The 25,490-nt window shown below is 45.6% G+C and overlaps 1 protein-coding gene across 3 annotated transcripts in view; it reads right to left on the bottom strand.

Annotated features, from left to right (window-relative positions):
* Positions 1 to 25,490, bottom strand: part of SLC9A3 (solute carrier family 9 member A3) — a 631,205-nt gene that overhangs the window by 1,487 nt on the left and 604,228 nt on the right. For 2 of the 3 annotated variants that reach the window (XM_077491947.1, XM_077491948.1), the window contains exons 15-16: positions 15,887 to 15,997; positions 10,116 to 10,353 (exon numbers count right to left, since the gene is read on the bottom strand). In XM_077491947.1, the coding sequence (XP_077348073.1) occupies positions 10,116 to 10,353; positions 15,887 to 15,997 (349 nt within the window). Of the gene's footprint in view, positions 1 to 10,111; positions 10,354 to 15,886; positions 15,998 to 25,490 lie in introns of those variants that run through there. The other variant, XM_077491949.1, reaches the window with a different exon arrangement.

Genomic DNA, 25,490 nt, shown 5'->3' with positions numbered 1-25,490 from the left:
TTTTTTCGGGAGCACTGATTTTAATGACGATTAAAGTGAAAAAAAAAAAGTGAAATATTCCTTTAAATATCGTGCCTGAGGGGGTGTCTATAGTATGCCTGTGAAGTGCCACGTGTTTCCCGTGTTTAGAGCAGTCCCTGCACAAAATGATATTTAACGGAAAAAAACACATTTAAAACTGCTTGCAGTTTTAATGTAATATCTGGTTCCGGCAATATGGATGAAAATCATTGAGAAAAATGTCATAGGTAGCCCCGCCCTGCCCATTACCAGCCCCTTTTGGTCTTGTACAGATATTAAGGGGAACCCCGTACCCATATTAAAAAAAGGAAAGGCGTGGAGCCCCCAGCCCCTATATACTCAGAACAGGAGTATACAGGCGGTGCAAACAAGACAGGGACTGTGCAGGTTTGCTGTGTTAAGTAGAATCTGTTTGTAATTTTGAACTGGTACATTTTTAAAGTGTAGCTCCAGTCAAAAAATCTATTTTTAAGCTTTTAGGAAAATATAGGGAAGGGTTATCACCCCTGTCTAATTTATTTTGCCGTCCGTCTTTTTTCATCTCACTTCCTGTTGTCTCCTTCCATTTGCAAGTAGGAGACGTTTGTAAGTTGGATGTTTGAAAGTAGGGGCCTGTCCTATATGCTCTGCAGAAATGGGGGCCTAAGGTGTTGGTGTTGCCACAACACTGTAAGCCCTCAAAGTGACTCTTCGTGGGCGCTGGAGCGCCCTGTTGTGAATGATTATATTACGAATTGTAAGTACATACAATTGTTGAACAGTGGTAGAAAAATTGGGCCTTTGGTGGTTGTGGTAGTGGTGCTGGTGCCACAACACTATAAGTCCTTACAGTTACTCTCAGTGGGCACAGGAATGGGCGCTGCTGTGAAATATTATATCAAGAATTGTAATTACATGCCCCTGTTAAACAGGGATTGAAAAATTGGGCCTTAGGCATTGCTTGCTGGTGCCACAACACTGCAACCTCTCCCAGATACTCTCGTTCGAGTGCAGGAATGAGCCCTGCTGCAAAGCATTGCATCAAAAATTGTATTACATGCCCCTTTTAAAAAGGGCTGAAAAATTGGGCCTATACACTGCAACCTCTACCATATACTCTAGTTGGAGTGCAGGAATGAGCCCTGCTGCAAAGCATTGCATCAAAAATTGTAATTACACGTCCCTGTTAAACAGGGGCTAAAAATTGGGCTGGTGGCATCACCCAGAACCAAAAATGTTCTTCCAAGATATCAGCGGAGGAGGAAGAGGATAGACAGTCAACATAACAGGACAGTCACTCAGCATCAGCATAGGCAGTCTTGAAGGGATGTGATATTTAAAAAAAAAATTATTCAGTTACATCAGCTTCAGGTGCTTGGTAGCTGGTGGTGATCCAATACTGATTCATCTTTATGAAGGTAAGTCGATCAACCGAGTCGGTGGACAGGCGCACCCTGTGATTGGTTACAAAGCCACCAGCAGCACTGAAGGTGCATTCCGAAAGAACACTGGATGCAGGACAGGCCAGTAGCTCAATTGCATACTTTGCAAGCTCTGGCCAGTGATCCATCCTCAAGACCCAGTAAGCCAGAGGATTTTCGGTGGGAAAGGTGTCCAATTCTGACCTTGCCCCTAGGTATTCCTGCACCATGTAAATCAGATGCTGGCGATGGTTGCTGGAACCGATCATACCTTTGGGCTGCGGACTAAAAAATTGTCTGAATGCATCGGTCAGACGGCCACCTTCTCCACCGCTCCTTCTAACCGAAGCCTCAGCAACACGTTGTCCAGGACCAGGAGTTTGTAACCTCCCAGTCTCTGGGAACGCGTTGCACAGACCTTTTTGCAAGGCCTACCGGAGATGTCTCATCCTCTGCTCCCTCTGCGATGGCAAGATAAGGTCCACAACCTTACCATTGTACCGTGGATCAAGGAGAGTGGCCAGCCTGTAATGGTCCCTCTCCTTGATCCGAAGAATACGAGGATCCTTCCGCAGGCTTTGCAGGATCAGGGAGGCCATGCAGCGTAGGTTAGCTGAGGCATTCATCCAGATTCCTCTGGGTCACTAAGGACAACATAATCCGCAGCTACCTCCTCCAGCCACCTCCTCCCAACATCCCTGATCATGCCCCACTGGCGTGGTGAGAAAAAAATGAGCTACCCTGACCCTGTCCTGGTGCCATAGTCACACAGGTACTCATTGATGGCCCTCTGCTGCGTGTGCAGCCGCTGCAGTATGGCCAATGTTGAGTTCCACCAGGTGGGCAGGTTCAACTCCTTTTGGAGCTCAGACAGCTGAGCACTGGCATAAAATGATCGGTGGAAATGCACACAGATTTTCCTGGTCTGCTTCAGGACATCCTGTAAGCCCGGGTACCTGCCCAAGAACCGCTGCACCACCAAGTTAAGGATGTGAGCCACACAGGGAACATGGGTCAGTTGTCCCTGTCGGAGGGCGAAGAGGAGGCTGATGCCATTGTCGCAAACCATCATTCCTAGCTTAAGCTGGCGTGGCGTCAAACACCTCTCGGCCTGCCCCTGCAGAGCTGACAAAATATCTGCCCCAGTGTGGCTCCTGTCCCCCAAACAAATTAGAGCAAGCACAGCATGGCATCTTTTTGCCTGCGTATTTGCGTAGCTCCTTGAATGCCTATGGAGCACCGCTGGTTCTGAGGACAGAGCACTGGAAGAGGCTATGGAGGAAGAAGAAGAGGAGGGGGTGGAGGAGATAGGTGTGTCACAACCAGTAGTAGCATTTTGGAGGTGTGGTGGCGGAACAACCTCCAACACTACTGCACCTTGTACTGCATCCTTCAAGCTGCCAGAAGAGTGACCCAATGGGCCATGAAAGACAGGTAACGTCCCTGTCCATGCCTGCTGGACCATGAGTCAGCGGTAATATGCACCTTACCGCTGACCGCCCTGTCCAGCGAGGCAAGGACATTGCCTTCGACATGCCGGTAGAGAGCCAGAATCGCCTTCTGTGAGAAAAAGTGTCGTTTGGGGACCTGCCACTGAGGAACCACACATTGCACAAACTCACGGAAGGGGGCCGAGTCTACCAACTGAAAAGGCAGCAGTTGAAGTGCCATAAATTTAGCCAAGCTAGCATTCAACCGCTGGGCATATGGATGGCTGGGAGTGAACTTCTTTCAATGGTCCAGCAGCAGGGGCAGGGAAATTTGCCTGCTACAATCAGACGTGGGTGTACTGCTAGCAGAGTGCCCGCAAGCACTTGGCTGTGACACACCTAATTCTACACATCATCTTCATTCCTCTCAGTGCAGGTTTAAGAAAGGACTGAAGGTCTAGTGGGGTTGGAGATCCCAGCTGATGAGGAGCAAGGAGAGGTCCGCTTTGTTCTTTGGTGTGGGTCTTTAAGGTACGCTTACCAACGAGCTGCATGGCAGGTCAACATATGTCTGGTCAAGCATGTGGTGCCCAAGTGGCTGATGTTTTGGCCACATGAGATAAGTTTGAGACATATGTTGCAAATAGCAGCGGTGCGATCTGATGCACTCGTCTCAAAAAATGCCCACACCAAAGAACTTTTGGAATAACGCGCAGAGGCAACGCCCTGCACAGGCGGAGCTCTGCGGTGTGATTCAGTCAGTGTGCTGCCCCTAAGCTGGCCCCCGGAGGGCATCCTGCCTCGTTGGAGATGTGCCTGCTCCTCCTCGTCCTCCTCCTCTCTCCTACCAGGCACCCACGCGGAGTCAGTGACCTCATCATCCCTTCCCTCTTCATTACTGGAGAAAACCTGGCAGTATGCTGCAGCTTATGGAACATGACTGCCAGATTGCTGTCCTTCTTGAGCATCCCCTCCCTCTGCGCTCACGCTTTTGCCTTCCTCTAGCTGAGTATCATCAGAGCCTTCAAAACACCGGGCATTCTCCTGGAGCATGTACCCAACACTGTGCTCAAATAGTTCGGGGGACACCTCAGGAGGACATGGTGGGTCTAGGGAAGGAGTGACTGATGATGACATTGAGACGAGGGAAGAGGATGCGTTGGCAGCTGCTTTACTAGTACCCTGACACTGGGTGAGAGAGGATGAGGAGGATGAAGGGGGCTTGGTCATCCACTCTACCATGTCTTCGGCATGATATGGCTCAACATGTCCAGCTGCCGAAAATAAGGACAAGCGTGTCCCATGGCCACGTGCTGATGACGATGCACTGCGTCCATGACCAGCACTGTTGTCTCTAGACACAGAGCCTGCTTGCCCTCTTTTATTGGCTCGTGCCTGTCGGCCTCTCCTTGTTGGCCTTACAGACATCGTAATGGTCTGCAGGGAGATGGGAAAACCAGCAATTGGGTAGTGTATATTGTGCTGGAGGCCTTTATTATAGAACACCAGCAATAAAGGGTAGATACAGGTGTATACTGTGCTGTGCTCGAGGCACAAAACACCCACTAACTCCTGCAGATGCCTTTATTATAGAACACCAGCAATAAAGGGTAGATACAGGTGTATACTGTGCTGTGCTGGAGGCACACAACACCCACTAACTCCTGCAGATGCCTTTATTATAGAACACCAGAAATTAAAGGGTAGATACAGGTGTATACTGTGCTGTGCTGGAGGCACAAAACACCCACTAACTCCTGCAGATGCCTTTATTATAGAACACCAGCAAAAAAGGGTAGATACAGGAGTATACTGTGCTGTGCTGGAGGCACACAACACCCACTAACTCATGCAGATGGTTCTATTAGAGAACAGCAATAAAGGGTAGATACAGGTGTATACTGCGCTGGAGGCACACAACACCAACTAACTCCTGCAGATGGCTGTATTAGAGAACACCAGCAATAAAGGGTAGATACAGGTGTATATTGTGCTGTGCTGGAGGCACATAACACCCACTAACTCCTGCAGTTGGCTGTATTAGAGAACTCCAGCAATAAAGGGTAGATGCCGGTGTATACTGCGCTGGAAGCACACAACAACCACTAACGTCTGCAGATGGCTGTATAAGAGAACTCCAGCAATAAAGGGTAGATACAGGTGTATATTGTGCTGTGCTGGGGGCACACAACACCCACTAACTCCTGCAGATGGCTGTATTAGAGAACACCAGCAATAAAGGGTAGATACAAGTGTATATTGTGCTGTGCTCTAGGCACACAACACCCAATAACTCCTGCAGGTGGTTGTATTAGAGAACAACAGCAATAAAGGGTAGATGCAGGTGTATATTGTGCTGGAGGCACACAACACCCACTAACTCCTGCAGATGGCTGTATTAGAGAACTCCAGCAATAAAGGGTAGATACAGGTGTATATTGTGCTGTGCTGGAGGCACACAACACCCACTAATTCCTGCAGATGGCTGTATTAGAGAACCCCAGCAATAAAGGGTAGATACAGGTTTATACTGCGCTGGAAGCACACAACACCCACTAACTCCAGCAGATGGCTGTATTAGACAACAGCAAAAAAGGGTAGATACAGGTGTATATTGTGCTGTGCTGGAGGCACACAACACCCACTGACTCCTGCAGACGCCGGACCACTACACAAGGTTGCCGTGCTGGCGGCCTTATATAGTGTGGGGCGTGTACTAAACAGCCTGAGCTATAATCGGCTCTCCTCGCTGCCGACGCTGTGATTGGCTTATCATGCGGGGTCACAGTGCATGCTTGGCCAATATTGAGCCAGCAATGCACTGCGATGGCGCAGTGCATTGTGGGCCATGAGCACCACACGAATTTGGCGTGAACGGCCCACAGAGTTCTGGCTTCACTAAACGGGCGAACAGCCGGTGTTCGAAACTAACATGTGCTTGACTCGAACACCAAGCTCATCCCTATTGGTAAGTGTTCCTGGATGTGGTTGTGTCTTCATAAATCACACAAGCTTCCTGGTCTTACTCCTCCTAAAGGCAGAAATGTCATAATATTTTGACTAAAAATACACAGAACTTAAAGTGGAGGGCCACCCTAAAAATAAAAATAGCATTAATATTCTTGAAAAATGTATTTTTTTATTTTTTTTTACTTACCAGAAACCCCTGTTGCTAGGCAGTCTTCCTAATCTGCCTCTTTCTATTCCGCTACACTTCCTTCTCTTCGACGAGCCTCCCCATTGCCTTCTGGGACATGTGTGTGTCCCAGAACACAAGGAGGCCATTCACAAAGCACCACGCAGCTCGTGCATGCGCAGTAGGAAACAGACAGTGAAGCAGCAAGACTCCACTGCTTGTTTCCCCTATTGAGGATGGCGGCGCCGGGACACAATACGAGGGACGTATTGGCCTTGGGGGAGCTGACATCGCGGGTGCCCTGGACAGGTAAATGTCCTTATTAAAAGTCAGCGGCTACAGTGTTTGTAGCTTTTTTAATTGTTTAAGGCTGGAACACCCCTTTAAGAAATACACTACATACACCTGCTGTGGCCATTATGAGGGGTTGCTACGCACTCGTCTGGATTTGTCATTTAGTTTATATCATTAAAAATGCAATAGGAGGTGCCGGAACATGTGAAGGTGGCCAGAAACATCCAAAGTGAAAAAGAGAAAGAGATAACATATTGTTTGTAAACGGTAGGGTAAGGTATTGCGGAACTCACAGCACCAAATAATAAGGAGCCACACAAGTCTACTAATTCACCAATTCAGGTGTGCATACCTCCCAACTTTTTGAGATGGAAGTGACGGACACTAATGCCCCATACACATGGTCGGAAATTCTGATGGAAAAAAATCAGATTGTGTGTGGGCTCTATCTGACTTTTTCTGTTGGAATTTCCGACGGAAAAAGTTTGAGAGCTGGATCTAAAATTTTCTGACAACAAAATCCGTTCGGACTTTTTCCGATTGTGTCTATTGAATTCCGACGCACAAAGTGCCATGCATGCTCAGAAAAAATTTGGAGATGAAAGTTATTGGCAACTGGACTTTACGTAGTTCCGTCATATGTGTATAAAGTCACCTTGTTCCAAATGATCGGATTTTCTGACAACTTTGTGCGACCGTGTGTATGCAAGACAAATTTCGCCCAAAATCCGTCGGATTTTGTGGTCGTAGTGTCTGACCGTGTGTATGGGGCATTACAGTATTAGCAAAAGTATGTAGGGATAGGACACACCATTCCCCCAAAAGGAGAATTATACAAAGAAAGATTAATTAAACCCACACGTCCTTTTTTTGCCACTACTATTCCTTTATACTAACTTCTTAAATTTACAAATGCAACAATTTAGAAATTTAGAGAAAGGTTTAGAACTGGGAAACACCTTTTGAAAGAAAAAGTGCATATTATATACAACTATATAGATAAGACCAAAATGAGGGACAAATGGGGAGGAAAGAGGGACAGAGGGACATTGTTCCAAATCAGGGACAGTTCTGAGCTATCAGTGTGGGTCTGAGTACCAACAGAAAGCACTGTAGACAAAAATGGGGGAAAGATCTCCCAAAAAGTAAATACTACATGCATCCCAAATAGTGTGACTAAAAGCAAAATAGCTTTATTAAGGACATTAAGCAATTAACAATAAATACAAAAACCACCAGAATCGGCATAGATCAAATAGCCCTTGCACTCTTGCTCACAGCAGCATGTATCACGCATATAGAGATGTTATTCAACAACTTACATGCATTCCACTGAGCCTTCCATCCAAGCTCCAAGGTGTCCCCCAAGGTTAGTATCAGCTGACAATCAGCATGTGGGTCCCCCAGACATGAAGAAGCTTGGATGGAAGACTCAGTGGAAGAGACACAAGTTGTTGAATAACATCCCTATATGGGTGATTCATGGGGGCTGTCACTTTGCTGTGAGCATGAGGGCAAAGGCTATGGTAATGCTAAGGCTTTTCTTACTGCACATTCTGGCTGAACTGTCAGACTTTGCTGTCATGTGCTCCCTCCAACTGACAGTGGAGATTCAGCGTTCCTCCACCTGGATGGATGGATCTATGCACAACTAATGCCGCGTACACATGACCGGACTTTCCGGCAGACTAGGTCCGACGGTTTTCCGACTGACTTTTCAGTGGAGTTCCGGAGGACTTCCGAACACATGGACTTGGCCACATGAATGGTTTTCCCGATAGGAATTGAGTCCGTCGGACAGATTTGAAACATGTTCTATTTCTAGGTCCGGATTTTTTAAATGAAAAATTATTGGATTAGCCCACACATGATCAGATTGTCCGATGGACCGATTCCGTGGACCTAGTCTGCCAGAAAGTCCAGTCGTGTGCATTAGGAATAGCGGACCTGCCTCACATCCATAGCCTCCATGATCACTAATGTAAATATTTACACTTGCTGGAGATATTGCCTAAAGAGCCCTAGCAATCTCTCCTGTCAATTTGGATTTACAAACAGTGAACTGCTTTAGGGCTCCTTCATACGGACGTGTCCATGTACGGAGCCCGTTCTGCTCAGCGGGGGATCGCTCCATTGATCCCCGCTGAGCAGGAAGATGACAGGTCCGTCTCTGCACACTGTGCAGGGATGGACCTGTCAGAGCGCCACTCACCCCTACGGGGGATCGGATGAGGACGGACCGCACAGTCCGTGGTCACCCGATCTGATCCTCAGATGAATGGAAAAGTAGGTTTTTCCTCTGTCACACTTTTGCGGATTGGAGAGGGTCAGATATAACGAGAAATGTCACCGCTGACATCCAATGCTCCATAGAGGTCTATGGAGTGTCCATTCAGGTCTTCCTAAAAAACTGACAGGCGAACCTGAACGGACAGTCCACGTGAAAGAGGCCTTACTCAGGCTATATCTGAGCTATGGGCAATCCCATGGGAATGGAACTAATGCCCCGTACACAAGATCAGACTTTCCGACACAACAAAACCATGGAATTTTGTTTGAAGGTTGTTGGCTCCAACTTGTCTTGCATACACACGGTCACACAAATATTGGCCAACAATTACGTACATAATGACAGTAAGTACGTATGTAGCGTAGTGACATATTAGACATACTACGTGGTTTTTCAGCTTTGTTGGCGGAAAATCTGAGAACCTGCTAGCCAACATTTGTTGGCGGAAAGTCTGAAGCAAATGTTTGATGCAGCATACACATGGTTGGACTTTCCCACAACAAGTTCACATCCAACATTTACTGTCGGAAAATCCGATCGTGTGTATGCGCCATAAGGATCGGATCAGGGTGGACTGGAAGTCAGCTGACATGTCACCTTTGACATCCGTCACTCCAAAGAGATGTATGGAGCGATCGTTCAGATGCGCTGAAAAAACTACCAGATTTGAACGGTCTGCACGTGTGAAAGGGCCTTAAATGTGTATTACCAATCTATTGTTGACTATTGTAACAATAAACTAATAGAAACAATTTTGTAGGTATCACAAATATCTGTCTGAGCCCTGGTTCAAAGTGGTGCGATTTGGTCGGATTTAAGCGTGACATTCAATTTCAATGTACTGCAAATTGGCTATATCCAGTGGGTGACATAATTAAAAAGATGAGAAAAAAAATCGGATCTAGTATGGATTTTAAGGGGAACTCCACTACCGCCCACCGAAAAAAAATCGACCCCGCATGCCACCAGGCAATGACATCACAGTCACACTGTGATGTCATCAGGTGGCCCCACCCCTTAGTTTATTTAAGAAATGTCAGATGGCAGAGCCAACATTCAGACAGATCTCTTTTTTTGGTGGGGTCGGCATCGTGACTGATGAGGGATCTACACTGAGGAACATTTTTTTTGTTTTGTTTTTTAATAAAGTACTTGAAAAAAAATTTTGGTTGTGTTTTTTACACTTTTTTTGGTGAATGAGTAGGGGTACACCCACACTGTTTTTTCTCATGTAATAGCCGGAAATTCTTTAGGATAGAGTTAAAATTTGTGAAAAATGGCTCAAAGTCGCTCTGATATGGACACAGGCGTGACTTCAGTGCGATTTACATTACAGTCTATGAGAGATAAATTACACTGAAGTTGGGAAAAAGTAATACATGAATGTACTTTTTAAAACGCACAACTTCAAGTTGCAGCTAATAAGACAGACCCATAGATATACATTAGGTGCAACTTCGGATGCAATTTGGAAATCACATGTCGCATCTGAAGTCACACTGGTGTGAACGGAGGCTATAACAAGAAGGAATATCAAATATTACATGTTTGTCTCTGGAAGGAAAGATCTGGGCTGCTCCTCTGCACCATCTGCAATCAAAAATGAATCAACTGATCTGTTGCTGATACGTAACGGAGTAAGCCTTCTGAAGTTGTTTGGAGAATACGGTATCTGTACTTGTGCTCTTTGGGATGGGACTACTGCATCTTCACTGTACAACCATGCAAACTTCACAGGAATATTTTGCTCCTCATCAGACGAAAATACTGGATTATCATATCCTAAAATTTGAAATTGTAAAATTGTTGGTTTAATATAAAGCCCAAGGACACAACATGCTAATATTAAAACATAAACGGTATTTGTGATGTGGTTGTTTTTATAAAGTTAAGATTGTTATGATAAATAGCATTTGTTTTTTAATTTAACCACTTAAGGCCCCTTTATGACTAGGCCATTTTTTGCGATACGGCACTGCATCGCTTTAACTGACAATTGCGTGGATGTGCGATGTTGTACCCAAAGTTTATGTTCTTTTTTTTCCCACAAATAGAGCTTTCTTTTGGTATTTGATCACCTCTGTGTTTTTTATTTTTTGCGCTATAAACAAAAAACACAATATTTTGTACTTTTTGCTATAATAAATATCCCAAAGAATAAATAAAAATGTATTTATCAGTTTAGGCCGATATGTAAAAAAAAAAAAAATATATTGCAATAAGCGTATATTGATTGCTTTGCATCTTTGCATCTACAAAATCTACAAAATAGGGGATTTATTTAGGGCATTTTTATTATTATTTTTTTTAACTAGTAATGGCGGCAATCTACAATTTTTTTTCTGGGACTGCGATATTGAAATTGACAGATCGGACATTTTTGACACTTTTTTGGGAGCTAAAAATAGCCACTGATTACTGTATAAATGTCACTGGCAAGAAAGAGGTTAACACTAGGGGCAATCAAGGGGTTAAATGTGGTCCTTCCCTGTGTGTTATAACTGTGGGGAAATGGGACTGACTGGGGGACCACTTAGTAGGAACACACAGGGCGTAACTATAGGGGGTGCAGCAGTCGCGACCGCAACTGGGCCCTGTGCTGCAGGGGGCCCATGCAGCCCCCTCTACATATGGCCGGCAGCAGCATAGGCAGCTAGGGGTACCAGTGCACCATGCACATGGGTGGCTGGAGGTGGAGGGTGACTAGCAGAGCTCCATGCTCGACTATCGCACTGGCTGCTCTTTAGTTGTGCATTCCCTGCATGACCTGTGTCCTCGGCCGGCTCCTCAGAGTACCCCTCTCCTGCTCCATGCATTGCCGCTCAGTCCGATGTCTGTTCTCCCCAGCCAGAGTCCCCCCCCCCCAAGTCCGGCCCACACTGCACTACATACTTCTCCCGGGTAAACAAACTTTAAGCACACAGATGCAGTGCAGCCCTATGAGAGCTGGCTCCCGGAGGACACTGCAGGCTTGTCTGCCAGCCCCCCTCCTCCCCCATCATACACAGATGATGAAAGGTCTTTCTGGGAGATATGCTGATCACCCGTCCAGCACACTGGATGGAGCCCAGGCCAACATGGACGATTGCGCGGCCTGCAGCTTGGTCATGGTGAGAGGACCCCACACACCATTACTTACCCCCTCCATCTCTTCTGGGGACAGGGACCCCATCCTGCCTAGGGACAGTCCCCCAATGGGGCACCTAATAATTAAAAAAAAAATAATAAAAAAAACTACTGGTGCCAGTGGTGGAACTACAGGGCTCACAAAGGTCATACCTGTGACCACGCCCTGGAGTTCCACTGCCGGACTCGGAGGGAAGGGCCCTGGCTGGGTTTCAGGGGGGCGCCTTCATGGTTTCTTGCATCGGGGCCCTAAAGGTTCTAGTTACGCCACTGGGAACACACATTCTGTCTTTACTCCCCTGACAGAACTGGGATTTGTGTGTTTACTGGTGCCCAGCTGACATCGGCTCCGGGGACAAGCTGCGGGCTCGCACGCCTGCCATATCGATTTAAAGAGCCGACGTACCATGATGGCGATTCGCACAGCCCCGCCAACCTGCCGCAGTACAACTTCAGCGGCTGGTCGGCAAGAAGTTATACCTAACATCTTTTAATCTTTAAAAACCAATAACAGACTGTACATAGAGGATAAGAGTTAGGCCGAGTTCACATATGCTGCAGCCGCAGCTCATGGCAGGGGGTCCGGTGCGTCCCTGTTCACCAATTCAGATGCGAATCAGGTCTGAATTTTTACCTGAATTTGCACCTGAATCAGAACCAAAAAGACACAAAGGACCCTATCCAAATGCGAAATACAAAAGCTGTGTGATCTGGCTCCATTGAGAGCCGGGCACACTCTTCTGTTGTGTGAATTGGATGCGGTGAAATTTGCTAGTTATGCATGTGCAGAGATCTTTCATTCAGCCCTGTGGGCTGAACAGAAGGAATCAGTTGGCGGAGGTGAGCAGTAATGACTAGGGGTCATTTAACAACATCCTGGAAGTATTCCAGTCTGGCTTCAGGAGGTATGTAAATGGCCTACACCTATATCAATGGAATTACTCAACTTTAGTCTGAGCTGCCTAGTTTGTTTTTGATCTACAGGCGCCCTCCCTTACCTGCATTATATATCTCTTCCACTAGTATTTGCCATAGGTACAAGGTGGGACTGTAACCCGACGAGGTCATACCGATGAAACTAGTTGGGCTTGGCCACACTAATGTCACATCATTTGAGTCATTTATGGCTGCTGGAGCGCACGGCCACTTTTCCTAGGACTGGGGGTGCTATTGATTCTCAATGCTAACTGAATTTGTCAGCCTGTAAGTGCATTTTAATGTTTTTTTTAAATAAAACATACCTCCCCATTAAGAGAAGACAGTGATTACTGCTAGCGTCTATAGCAGATCGATCAACTTGGTAACAATCAGTCTGCCCACCCATGGTACGAATCTCATTCGTTTCAGTCTCTGGTTGGCCTTACTACAGAATGCACAGCTGCACCAGATTCTGTGTTTATCAGTTTTAGTAAATCACTTCCCATGTGTCCTCCTATGTCCTCCTATGCATTTAACTGAAACACCAAACAATGTTATCAGATTTCCCAGTGGTCCTCTATGTAATAGAGATGAAGATGGGTGAAGTGTTTGCAATCCACATCTGGAGGGCAGCCTAGGGTGAAATTGCTACAAAATAATACAGCGGGTGAGCACTGTGCCCAAGGACAGGAAATGTGTTACTGACAAAATTACCAGGTGAAAGTAATAAAAAAAAATCAAGATAGCACCATATCAAAGAACTGGTATGGTGCAGTATATATTAAAGCGGAGGTCCACCCTAAAGTGGACCTTCCGCTCATTGGAATCCTCCCCCCCTCCGGCACCACAATTGGCACCTTTCAGGGGGGAGGGGGTGCAGGTACCTGTACAGTACAGGTATCTGCACCCACTTTCGGCGTAGATTCTGCAGAAGGTACGCCCCTTACCGCAGAATCTACGCCCCTTTCCGAAAGTCCCCCGCTGCCTGCTGGGAAACACACGGATCCCAGAGACAGCGGGGACCATCCTTATTGCGCAGCGCAACTCGCGCATGCGCAGTAGGGAACCAGGAAATGAAGGCGAAAAGGCCCTTCTTCCTGATTCCCATACCCAAGATGGCGGCGGCAGCACCCGAGAGACCATCGAGAGATCGGCTTCGGGTGCCGACATCGCGGGTGCGCTGGGCGGGTAAGTGTCATTATTTTAAAAGTCAGCAGCTGCAGTATTTGTAGCTGCTGGCTTTAAAAAAACAACAAAAAAAACGGAGGACTCCCGCTTTAAGTTTTTGTTTTGGGGCTTAGATACAATTAAAAAATATATTTTATTTTTATTCCTTTTACCCAAATGTATACGGTTTGAAAAAAACATTGGCAGATTACCTAGAAGAAATTATACTGTCCACTTAAGGCTTAGAGACAGATCAAGAATCTGGGTCCACAATGGTGGCCATATATGACCTCCCCAATATTATGTCTCAGGAGCTTACATGGCCCAGGAGCTTACCAGCATGCATTTAAAGGAGCTCTACCACCCTAATTGATAAAGATTGTCAGAACCTAATTTCAGGTAGTCTCATTACCTCCTATGTATGAAGCCCCTTTATTGGTAATCCTGAATCTGGGAAATGATCCCTATTTCTAGGTTTACCAGAAATCCTAGCAGATCTGTCAGCCAGGTTCCCTGAAATAATATATGACCACTAACAGCTAGCTAGTGTTTCTAAAAATTCCAGTAGATCACACTGATAGCATTGAATGTTAACAAACAGCATTGGATGTAACTATTTATAGGCAATGCTAGAGAAATTCAAACGTAGGCTTAATTTATTCACTGGGCTCACTGACCAACATTTGTCTAAATTACCTGCTTTCTCCTAAATTGCATCTATACTCCTGGCAGGGGAGGTAAGTGATTCAGAGTTCAGAGGTCAGGAGTAAGTAATGCAGAGTTCACAGGTCAGGAGTAAGTGAGAGACAGAGTTCAGAGATCAATAGTAATTAATGCAGAGTTCAGAGATCAGAAGTAAGTGAAGCAGAGTTCAGAGATAAGTAGTAAGTGATGCAGAGTTCAGAGATCAGTAGCAGGTGAGGCAGAGTTCACACACTACTTGTAAGTGGGGAAGAGTTTAAAGGCCATTAGTAGGTAAGGTAGAGTTCATAAGTCAGTAGAAAGTAAGGTAGAGTTCAGAGATCATTATTAAGTGATTCAGAGGTCATAGGTCAGTAGTAAGGCAAAGTTCACAGACCAGTAGAAAGTGGTGCAGAGTTCAGGAGTAAGTGATGCAGAATTCACAGATCAGTAGTATGTGATGCAGGGTTCAGAGAGGCAGAGTTCAGAGATCTAGGAAGGAGATGTATGGAAATGCTGGAACTACGTTTGAGATTTCAGGTCAGTGCACAGCTGTTACAAGTTACAACAATATATCTACAGGATGTATTGTTGTATTTGCAGAAAATGTACTGAAAACAATGACGGCTTATTAGGCCTCATGCACACTGGATGTTATATTAACGTTAAAAAAACGACTTTAGCTTTGCAGTGACTTTTTCAGCTTTTTGCAATCTCGTTTTTTAGCATTCATTAGCGGTTTTTAGTGGTTTTCCGCATTAGTGTTTTGGTGTTTTTTTTTTTGTTTTTTTTTAAGAAATACATTTGCTTAAAAAATCCTATCTAGTTTTCCCCTACTTTATATTGCTTTGGAGGGGGGCTATAGAGCAATGTTTAACATAACTAACCCGGTCTTCACTGTGCTGGCAGTTTTCATCAGCTGTCAACTAGATTTGAGCATGTGTCCATCTTAACAGAGGGTTAAACTCTAAAAGCTTGTATTCTGCATTGTATGGTAATACACTTTCAAAAAACCTCCCCTCACTTTGTTCCTTCGTTTTCTCAGCCAATTATTCCAAACAATAGAAAGCCGTCTGTAGAGTCATACTTATACTGTAAATATGCTCCAAATAAATAAAGGGTTAAGAAGTATTTTTTAGGTATGTTTTGTATTCACATAACACATAATTTAAATCAAACTTGACTGGAAAGGTAGAAATACCGTACACTTAAAATAGCACAGTAAAACCCTTGAAATCAAAATTGTAATCTCTGACTTTCCTGATTCAATAAAAGACTGTCAAAGTTGTCAAAGCTCAAAGTTTAGATTATTTTTCTCACATTCCAGACAAGTGTAGTCCAATTTTTTTTTTTAAAGTATAGCAAATAACATAAAACAAAACATGAACTGATGAGTACATGTTATATTTAAAAATAATATTACCAAATGCAGGATCCACATTCCCTTTATTCTCTGTCAAGGAATTTAAAAAAGTAATGCTGTGATCAAACTGAGTATCATATTCCACAGTGTCTTCTGGATCGAAGTCCTTTTCTGTGTGAATAAAACTTGCATTAAAGTTTGTAGTTAAAGAGTATGAAAACCCAATTAATTTCTTTACCTCTTTTTGATTAAATATACAATTGACAACATTTTGTATCTTTTTGATAAATTCCAAAAATCCTGTTGATCTTGTCATGAAATTTAAGTCAAAGTCCTGTATTGTCAACATACTGCCTAGGCTATCTTAAAGCTGACCTTCTGTAAATTTTTCAACTTTCCAACTATTAAATCTTCTGCCATTGTTGTTTTAACTTTGGATAGTAAAAATAGGATTTTTATATACAGCTTACCTGTAAAATCCTTTTCTTGAGAAGTACATCACGGGACACAGGAGCTTCATTACATAGTGGGTTATATAGGCACCTCTGGTGATTGGACACTGGTTAACCCTCAATTAAGGAGAATTCCTCCCCTATATAACCCCTCCCATATGGGAGGCACCTCAGTTTTGTAGAAAAGCAATAAGAAACCACGTAAAACCCAAGAGGGGCGGGAGCCCTGTGTCCCATGATGTACTTCTCAAGAAAAGGATTTTACAGGTAAGCTGTATATAAAAATCCTATTTTCTTGATCATACATCACGGGACACAGGAGCTTCATTACATAGTGGGATGTCCCAAAGCAATGCTCAGTTTGAGGGGAGGGAGACACAGATCAGAAATATAGACAGCCATGGACCAGAGGATCTAAACTGCCGCCTGCAGTACACTGCGCCCAAAGGCGATATCCTCTTGCACCCGATAGAATCTGGTGAATGTGTGGACTGATGACCAAGTTGCAGCCTTACAGATCTGAGCCAGGGAGGCCTGGTGATGCACTGCCCAAGAAGCACCTACAGTCCTGGCTGAGTGCGCTTTCACTTGAAAAGGAGGAAACTTCCCCTTTACACTATAGGCCTGAGAAATAACCTGTCTAATCCACCTTAAGAGAGTGGATCTTGATGCCGCTTGGCCCTTCCCAGGGCCTTCCGGCAGAATAAATAAGCAACCAGTCTACTTATCTGAGCAGTTGCCTGAAGATAGGTACTGATTGCCCTTACCACATCTAAAGTGTGCAAAGATTCTTCTTCTGCAGATTGTGGGTCTGGAAAAAAGAATGGTAGGATTACATCTTGATTCAAATGGAATCCCGAAACCACCTTAGGCAGAAAGGACCTGTTGGGACGCATTACCACCCGGTCCTTATGAATAATTAGATACGGTTCCTTGCTGGAGAGAGCTGCTAGCTCTGACACTCTCCTAGCGGAGGAAATGGCTACCAAAAAAAGAATTTTTTAGTCAAAAGAACTAATGAAGCTAGATGCAAAGGTTCAAATGGTTGCCCCTGCAAAGCTGAGAGAACCAAATTCAGATCCCATGGGCATACCGGAGGTTTGACTGGCGGTCTTATCTGCATGGCCCCCTGGATGAAAGCCCGCACCAGGGAATGTGATGCAAGTGGCTTCTGAAAAAACACTGACAAGGCTGAAATCTGCACCTTGATAGTGCTTACGGCCAAATTCATTTCTAGGCCTGACTGGAGAAAGGCCAAGATCCTGCTAATGACATACTTTCTAGGATGCCATTCCCTAAGTTCACCCCAGGAAACATATGACTTCCAGATTTTGTAGTAAATAAGCCTGGAGGCCGGCTTTCTGGCATTGACCAGAGTAGAAAGGACTGGCCCCGAAAGCCCACGATCCCTCAGAATGTGGGTCTCAGCAGCCAAACCGTCAAATTCAGACTGTGTAAAGTAGGATGGTAAATTGGACCCTGTGAGAGCAGATCTGGCCAGAGAGGTAGGATCCATGGCCTGCCTACTGCCAACTTCATGATCTCTGCGTACCAAGGTCGCCTGGGCCAAGCCGGGGCTACCAAAAACACTGACTTTGTTTCCCCCTTGATTCTTCCCAGGAACCGTGACAGAAGTGGGCACGGGGGGAAGGCATAAATTAGATTCGCAGACTCATCCCTTTTATCCCAAAGAATGACAAAGCAGTGGTAGTTGGAACAATCATTAATTCACGACTGGACTATGCAAACTCGCTTTACATAGGATTACCACAATATCAACTTGCGCGATTACAACTGATCCAAAACACGGCGGCAAGGCTGATAACAGGAAAAAAACCCTGGGAATCCATTTCTCCTTCACTGAGGAGCTTACATTGGCTAACCGTAAAAAATCGGATCACGTTCAAGACCCTTTGCCTCACCCACAAATGCGTGCATAGAGAAGCTCCGCAATACCTAATGGAGAAAATAAATCATTACACACCAAACCGCAGTCTTCGATCAGCCAACAAAAACCTCCTCCTCGTGCCCAAAGCCCGGTATAAATCCAAGGGTGATCGGAGATTCGCTGTCCAAGGGCCTCGGCTATGGAATGCTCTACCAATCAACATCCGCCTGGAAGAAAATCACCTGGCTTTTAGGAAAAAACTCAAGACCTTCCTCTTTTAGCAGATGATCAAAGCTCGCCACAGCGCCTAGAGGCGATTCAGTTCGCATTGTGCGCTATATAAGTATTTCATTCATTCATTCATTCATCCCAAGGAACTGTCAGAGCATCCTACCCCTGAGCAAGAACATCTCTTGTCCTTGACACGAATTTGTCCAGCTTTCTGTTGAATCTGGACGCAAACAGATCTACGTCTGGAGTACCACACCTGCGACATATGTTCTGAAACACGTTGGGGTGCAGAGCCCATTCTCATGGGCACAACTGCTGGCGGCTCAGAAAATCCGCCTGCCAATTTTCCACTCCTGGAATGAAGACTGCAGAAAGGGATGGAACATGCCTTTCTGCCCAGGCAAGTATGCGATTCACCTCTTTTTGTGCAACCAGACTCCTGGTACCACCCTGGTGATTGATATAGGCCACTGCTGTGGCATTGTCGGACTGAATCCAAATAGGGAGACCCCGTAGTCTGTAAGACCACTTTATGAGAGCCATATAAACTGCCCATATCTCCAAGACATTTATGGGCAATAGCTTCTTGATCGCAGACCATTTCCCCTGCGAGCACGTCTCCTCCAACACTGCTCCCCAGCCTGTCAGGCTGGCATCTGTCGTAATAATCTTCCATGGAAGAGGAAGAAAAGTTTTGCCTTTCAGCAAATTCTGTTGAAATTCAATTGGTTTGTAACCACCAAACGAGACTCTTGCGTGTCCCTGGGGACAGACACATAGGAAGATCCAAGGCCTGGGGCTTCCTGTTCCACGCCGCAAGGATGCATCTTTGCAGAGGCCTTGAGTGGATCTGGGCGAATGGAACGGCCTCAAAGGAGGCGACCATTTTCCCTAACAGTCTCATGCACAACCGAATGGGGGGAGATCTTCTGCCCAGAATTAGGCGCACCAGACCCCCAAAGGCCAAGGCTTTTGGCCTTGGTAGAAACCCCCCCGCCTTGAGCGGTGTCGATGACCATACCCAGGTACTCCAACCTGGTAGCAGGCTGTAAGGACGATTTTTCTAGGTTCATAATCTAACCTAGGCGTTCCAGTCTAGTGTTCTGGTAACACTGTGGTTCAGGAGTGCTACTGTTTTCTCTATGAGAAGCAAATCGTCTAGATAAGCCATGAAAGCTATACCCAGAGCTCTTAGGTTTGCCAAGAGAGGGTCTAGAATCTTTGTGAAGACTCGAAGAGCCGTAGCGAGCCCGAACGGCAAAGCCACAAATTGAAAATGGCGCCGCTCTACCGCGAACCTTAGATACTTTTGGTGTGCGGAAAATATTGGCACATGAAGAAATGTATCCTTGATATCTATTGATGCCATAAACTCTCCCCCTTGCAGGGAAGAGACCACAGCGCGTATTGACTGCATTCGGAAGGACCGGATGCGTAGAAACCGGTTCAGATCCTTCAGATCCAGGATAGGTCTGACACCTCCATTTGGCTTTGGAACGGTGAAGAGATTCGAGTTAAAGCCTGAACCCTGTTCTTTTGGGTCTACTTCCACTATCACCCCCTGGGATAGTAAGTGATCTAAGGCCAGGAATAGTGGTCTCTGCTTTACTGGATCCCTGGGGATCCTTGACCTTAGAAAGCGAGGAGGTGGAATCTCCTGAAACTCTAGCTTGTAGCCCAGAGATACCGAGGAGACTACCCACTTGTCCCGGATCTCTTCCCGCCAGGCTTCTGCAAACTGCAGGAGCCTTCCCCCCACTCGGCCGAGCGGGGGCGCCCCTTCACAAGGAAGCTTTTGGGCTCTGCTTGGCAGGCTTTTGCCCCCAAGTCTTTTTCTGCCCCTGGGCCCGGCCTTGAGCCTTTCCTGTAGAGGGAGGTTGGGAAGGCCGTCACCACTGCTTAGAGCTTGATGCTCCGGGAGAGAGAGAACTCCTAAACGATGGACGTTTGCTCCTTTTGATTGGAAGGAGAGTAGATTTACCTCCTGAAATTCTTTGGACGAACTTGTCTAATTCTACTCCAAATAAACGTTCCCCCTTAAACGGGAACCCAATCAAATGCTTCTTGCATGATAGCTCAGCTGCCCAATTTTTTAGCCATAGGGCCCTTCGCATGTGTACCAAAAGGAGATGCTTGTTGGACAGAATCCAAAATCGCATCAATCATAAAACACAGAATTTGAGGTATTTCTGCATAGTTCTCCACTTCCTCAATGGGAAGGAGGCCAAGCATCTGCTTAACTTGTTCCTTGAGGAACTGACACAACCCCACGGCTGCGACTGTAGGTTGCACTACTGCGCCAGTCATGGAAAAGGAGGCTTTCAATAAGGTTTCCAGCTTCTTATCAGCTGGATCCTTAAATACCTGAGCATTATCCAAAGGACAGGTCAGGTTTCTATTCACGCAAGAAACAGCCGCATCGACAGATGGGACCCCCCATTTCTTGGCAAATTTTTTCCTCCAGAGGATAAAGCATAGAAAACCTTTTAGGAGGAGCAAACAGTTTATCGGGATGTCCCCAATCCTCATACAACAATTTATCCATTAAGGGATGAATTGGAAAGGAAAAGGCAGTCTGTGGGGTTTTCCTGACCCCCAGGGAAGAAACAGAGGATGTTGCGACCTCAGCAGCAGGCATTCTGAATGTGGTACGCACCAACTCAGTATAATATTGCACCTGTTTTCTGAGCGCCTGGGAGGAGGGGACTCTCTCCTCTTCCTCAGATTCATCTGACTGCTCATGATCCCTGTCCCAAGATAGGGATCTCTCCTCATTGTCAGAGGTGTCACCTGAAAGAGGAATCTCAGCAGAGGGAGGGGATCTACCCCTTTTCCTGCTATCTTTTAGGGAAGCTGAAATAAAATTCACGATTCTCCCTTCAAAACCCTCCGAAGGTAGCCCTAAGGGAGTCCTCAGTGACACATACCGGGGCTGAAGTATTAGGAGAGGCTGCAAAACCTGACAGGGGCACTGACTCATCCTGTGAGGCTGGCTCCAGTCTTGCAGGGGGGGATGGTAACCTACAGGAATTTTTAGAACTAGACTTTAGGCGGTGATTTACCAGTGCCCTTGTTACCTCTCCCTGAGACCCTCTTACGAGGAGACATAGTCCTCAGCTACAAAGCAGAGGTACTAGTACAAAGTGCAATCACTGTTGTGCTCAAAGTCTCACGATAAATATATATGCTTAAACTGCACAACCTGATGCTGAGTAGGTGTCTTAGGTTTGCCTGGATCCAATCCCTTAGGATGCTTACTGCCCACAGCTCCTGTGTCTCCACTTATAGCCCCCTGGCACTCTGGGCTTTTTTAAAATTGCCGCCTGGCGCCTGCGCAGTATAGCGCCGTGCACACTGACGTGCACAGCTCGCAACCACACTCCCCCCCTCCATTAGCACGGGAGCACGCTTACCGCGCATGCACGAGGACCACCGGACGTCCAGGGGGTAAGGGGACCACCATCGGAGCTGCGCGGGACCCCCAGACTACGTGGGACCCCTGTATTACCTTTATTGTGGCAGGGAGTGCAGTGGAAACGTGAGTCATCTGGAGGAACCAGGTTTCACTGAGCGTGTGTATCTGAAAGGCAAGTAAGTTTGCATCAGGCTGCTCTTACTCACTCTAGTGGTGGAAACCAGGTAAGACATACAACTACTCAATGAAGAAATCCATAATATACATTTATATAGGATTAACTTCCCTTACCTGTCCTCGCCGCAGGAATTGCTGAAACAGACAGATTCCAGCCTTCACCCATCACGGCAGGCAGAGTTGTGCCAACCTTCAGGATTTTTTGGGGTTCCTTCTCAGAGGAACCTCCTTCCTGGACCTTGTAAAAGACTCTGCCAGAAACTTTTGGGCCACTATGTAAATAGTACACCAAGTCTGGTTTTCCCAGAGCCCAGTCTTCCAATAGGAGAGGACTTACAGGCAAAACCTTGTTTCTTTGGATGACGAGGCCCGGGTACCATACCATCTTGGGAGTCAAAATATCGGCCCGAGATATGAATCTGGTTTGTTGTAGCCCTTAGGCCCCCGCAGGGACCTGCACAGAGCTTTCTTCATAGCACATGTTTTACGTGACCAACCACCATAGACACTGGCGAAAAAACTGAGGTGCCTCCCATATGGGAGGGGTTATATAGGGGAGGAATTCTCCTTAATTGAGGGTTAACCAGTGTCCAATCACCAGAGGTGCCTATATAACCCACTATGTAATGAAGCTCCTGTGTCCTGTGATGTATGATCAAGAAACACTTTTTTCTGCCAGTAAATACCTTATACAGCCCACTTCCTGTTTGTCTGGCCATTAACCTTTGCTTATGACATCATTCACAGTCTCTCACTTTCATGGGAGTTTGCCAGGAAGAGAGGGGGGGGGGTGAGTCATAAGAGGGCCAATGAAAGCTGCAGAGCTGGAGGTGTGCCTCTGGGTCTCTGTGTAAATCCAGTAAATGAATAGGCAGCAGCTTCAGCTGCCCACAGTTAAAATGGCTGCAGCCAGACTTACTGGAGGGAGATTTCTGCAGCATATTTGTAGAGAATCACAGTATATATAAAATAATATGCAAAGTGGTTGGAGGGAAGCTTCAGAATGGCAAAGATGTTTTTATTACAAATAAAAAGCTCATTTAGCCCCTCCTAGTTGTTATCTTGGACTACATAAAGATTAACTTTATGTTGTAGAGATCAGAGAATAGTTTAGCAAAAGACAATTGATAGAGATAACACCGCTTAATCCACAAAAATCCTGTGTTGCAGGCCACAGGCTTAAAAGCTAAGTGCATTTCTGACAGAGCAACAGGTAGTATGAGGGCTCATGCACACTGCAGCTCAAAAAAAAAGCTACTTTTTGCAGGCGTTTGAGCTTTTATTTTTGCCTATAATAGCTTGAAGAAGCTTGATTTTTTGTGTCCTCTCGTGTTTATTGAGCTCTTTCTTAGGCAAAAAAAATAATAAGCTCAAAACCCTGTAGCAGCAGCTTATTTGAGCTGCAGTGTGCAGGAGCCCTTATTCTTTACTTGGTATGTGCATGTATTGCAGATGTATACAAAAAAATATAAATATAAAAAAAAAACATTTTTTTGTCTTGACATACTGTATGTGTTAGCTCTTCACCTCAACAAGCTTCATTAACCACTTAAAGGGGTTGTAAACCCTTGTGTTTTTTCATCTTAATGCATCTTAGGTAAAAAAAAAACTTCTGAGTGAGCCCTGTAATTCCCACGGCGGAGACACTCTCTTCCTCTCTGCCCAGGGTTCTTGGCTCTTGATTGTATAGATTGATAGCAGCGCAGCCATTGGCTCCTGCTGCTGTCAATCAAATCTAATGACGTGGGCCCTGGGTGGCAGGGCCGAGTCTGTCTTTCTGTGCCTATGCACACAAATGGTGGACCTATAACCGGGGTTATGGCAGCCAGAAAAGACCTTAAAGTAATTTTCCTGTGTAGAGACCAGTGGCGGCAAGAGAATTTTTAGGATGGGGGTGCCAGACCCCGCCTCTCCCTTTTGACCCATCTCACTTCTCATAAGCCCCACCCCTTATAGAATCCACCCACTCTGTCCCCTCTATTCCACTAACTTCCACCCATAGTGTCAGGAGTAGGGATGAGCCGAACATCCCCCGGTTCGGTTCGCGCCAGAACATTCAAACGGACCGAAAATTTGTGTTAACTTTAGAACCACATTGAAGTCTATGGGACTCGAACGTTCGAAATAAAAAAAAAAATGTATGGCTAATATGCAAGATCTTGTCCTAAAAAGGGTTTGGGGACCAGGCTCCTTCCCCAGGGGACATGGGTCAATGCCTAAAATGTTTTTAAAAACTGCAGTTTTTTCGGAAGCACTGATTTTAATGACGATTAAAGTGAAAAAAAAGTGAAATATTCCTTTAAATATCATGCCTGTGGGGTGTCTATAGTATGCCTCTGAAGTGCCACGTGTTTCCCGTGTTTAGAACAGTCCCTGCACAAAATGTAATTTAACAGAACAAAGTCATTTAAAACCGCTTGCGGTTTTAATGTAATGTCTGGTTCCGGCAATCTGGTTGAAAATCATTGAGAAAAATGGCATGGGTAGCCCCCCTGCCCATTACAAGCCCCTTTGGGTCTTTTACGGTTATTAAGGGGAACCCCGTACCCAAATAAAAAAAAGGAAAGGCGTGGGGCCCCTAGGCCCTATATACTCAGAACAGCAGTATACAGGCGGTGCAAACAAGACAGGGAATGTGTAGGTTTGTTGTGTTAAGTAGAATCTGTTTGTAATTTTGAACTGGTACATTTTTAAAGTGTTGCTCCAGTCAAAAAATCTATTATTTTGATTTTTGGAAAACATAGGGAAGGGTTATCACCCCTGTATAAATTTTTTTGCCGACCATCTATTTTCATCTCACTTCCTGTTGTCTCCTTCCATTTGCAAGTAGGAGACGTTTGTAAGTTGGATGTTTGAAAGTAGGGGCCTGACCTATATGCTCTAAAGAAATGGGGGCCTAAGGTGTTGGTGTCACCACAACACTGTAAGCCCTCAAAGTGACTCTTGGAGTGCCCTGCTGTGAACGATTATATCAAGAATTGTAATTACATGCCATTGTTGAACAGTGGTAGAAAAATTGGGCCTTTGGTGGTTGTGGTGCCACAACACTATAAGTCCTCATAGTTACTCTCAGTGGGTGCAGGAACTATTATATCAAGAATTGTAATTGTTAAACAAGGGGCTGAAAAATTGGGCTGGTGGCACTGGTGCCGGTGCCACGACACTGCAGCCTCTCCCATATACTCTATTTGAAGTGCAGGAATGAGCCCTGCTGCAAAGCATTGCATCAAAAATTGTAATTACATGCCCCTGTTAAACAGGGGCTGAAAAATTGGGCTGGTGGCACTGGTGCTGGTGCCACGACACCGCAACCTCTTCCATATACTCTATTTGGAGTGCAGGAAGGAGCCCTACGGCAAAGCATTGCATCAAAAATTGTAATTACATGCCCCTGTTAAACGGGGGCTGAAAAATTGGGCTGGTGGCATCACCCAGAACCAAAAATGTTCTTCCAAGATATCAGAGGGATTATTGAGGAGGAAGAGGATAGTCAGTCAAAAT

The sequence above is a fragment of the Lithobates pipiens genome, unplaced genomic scaffold (assembly GCF_037356315.1).
Source record: "Lithobates pipiens isolate NorthernLeopardFrog02 unplaced genomic scaffold, aLitPip1_a1.2 Scaffold_19, whole genome shotgun sequence".
In the NCBI taxonomy this organism is placed as follows: domain Eukaryota; kingdom Metazoa; phylum Chordata; class Amphibia; order Anura; family Ranidae; genus Lithobates; species Lithobates pipiens.
The sequence above is the reverse complement of the archived record's forward strand: the minus strand, read 5'-3'. Positions and strand labels throughout refer to the sequence as shown.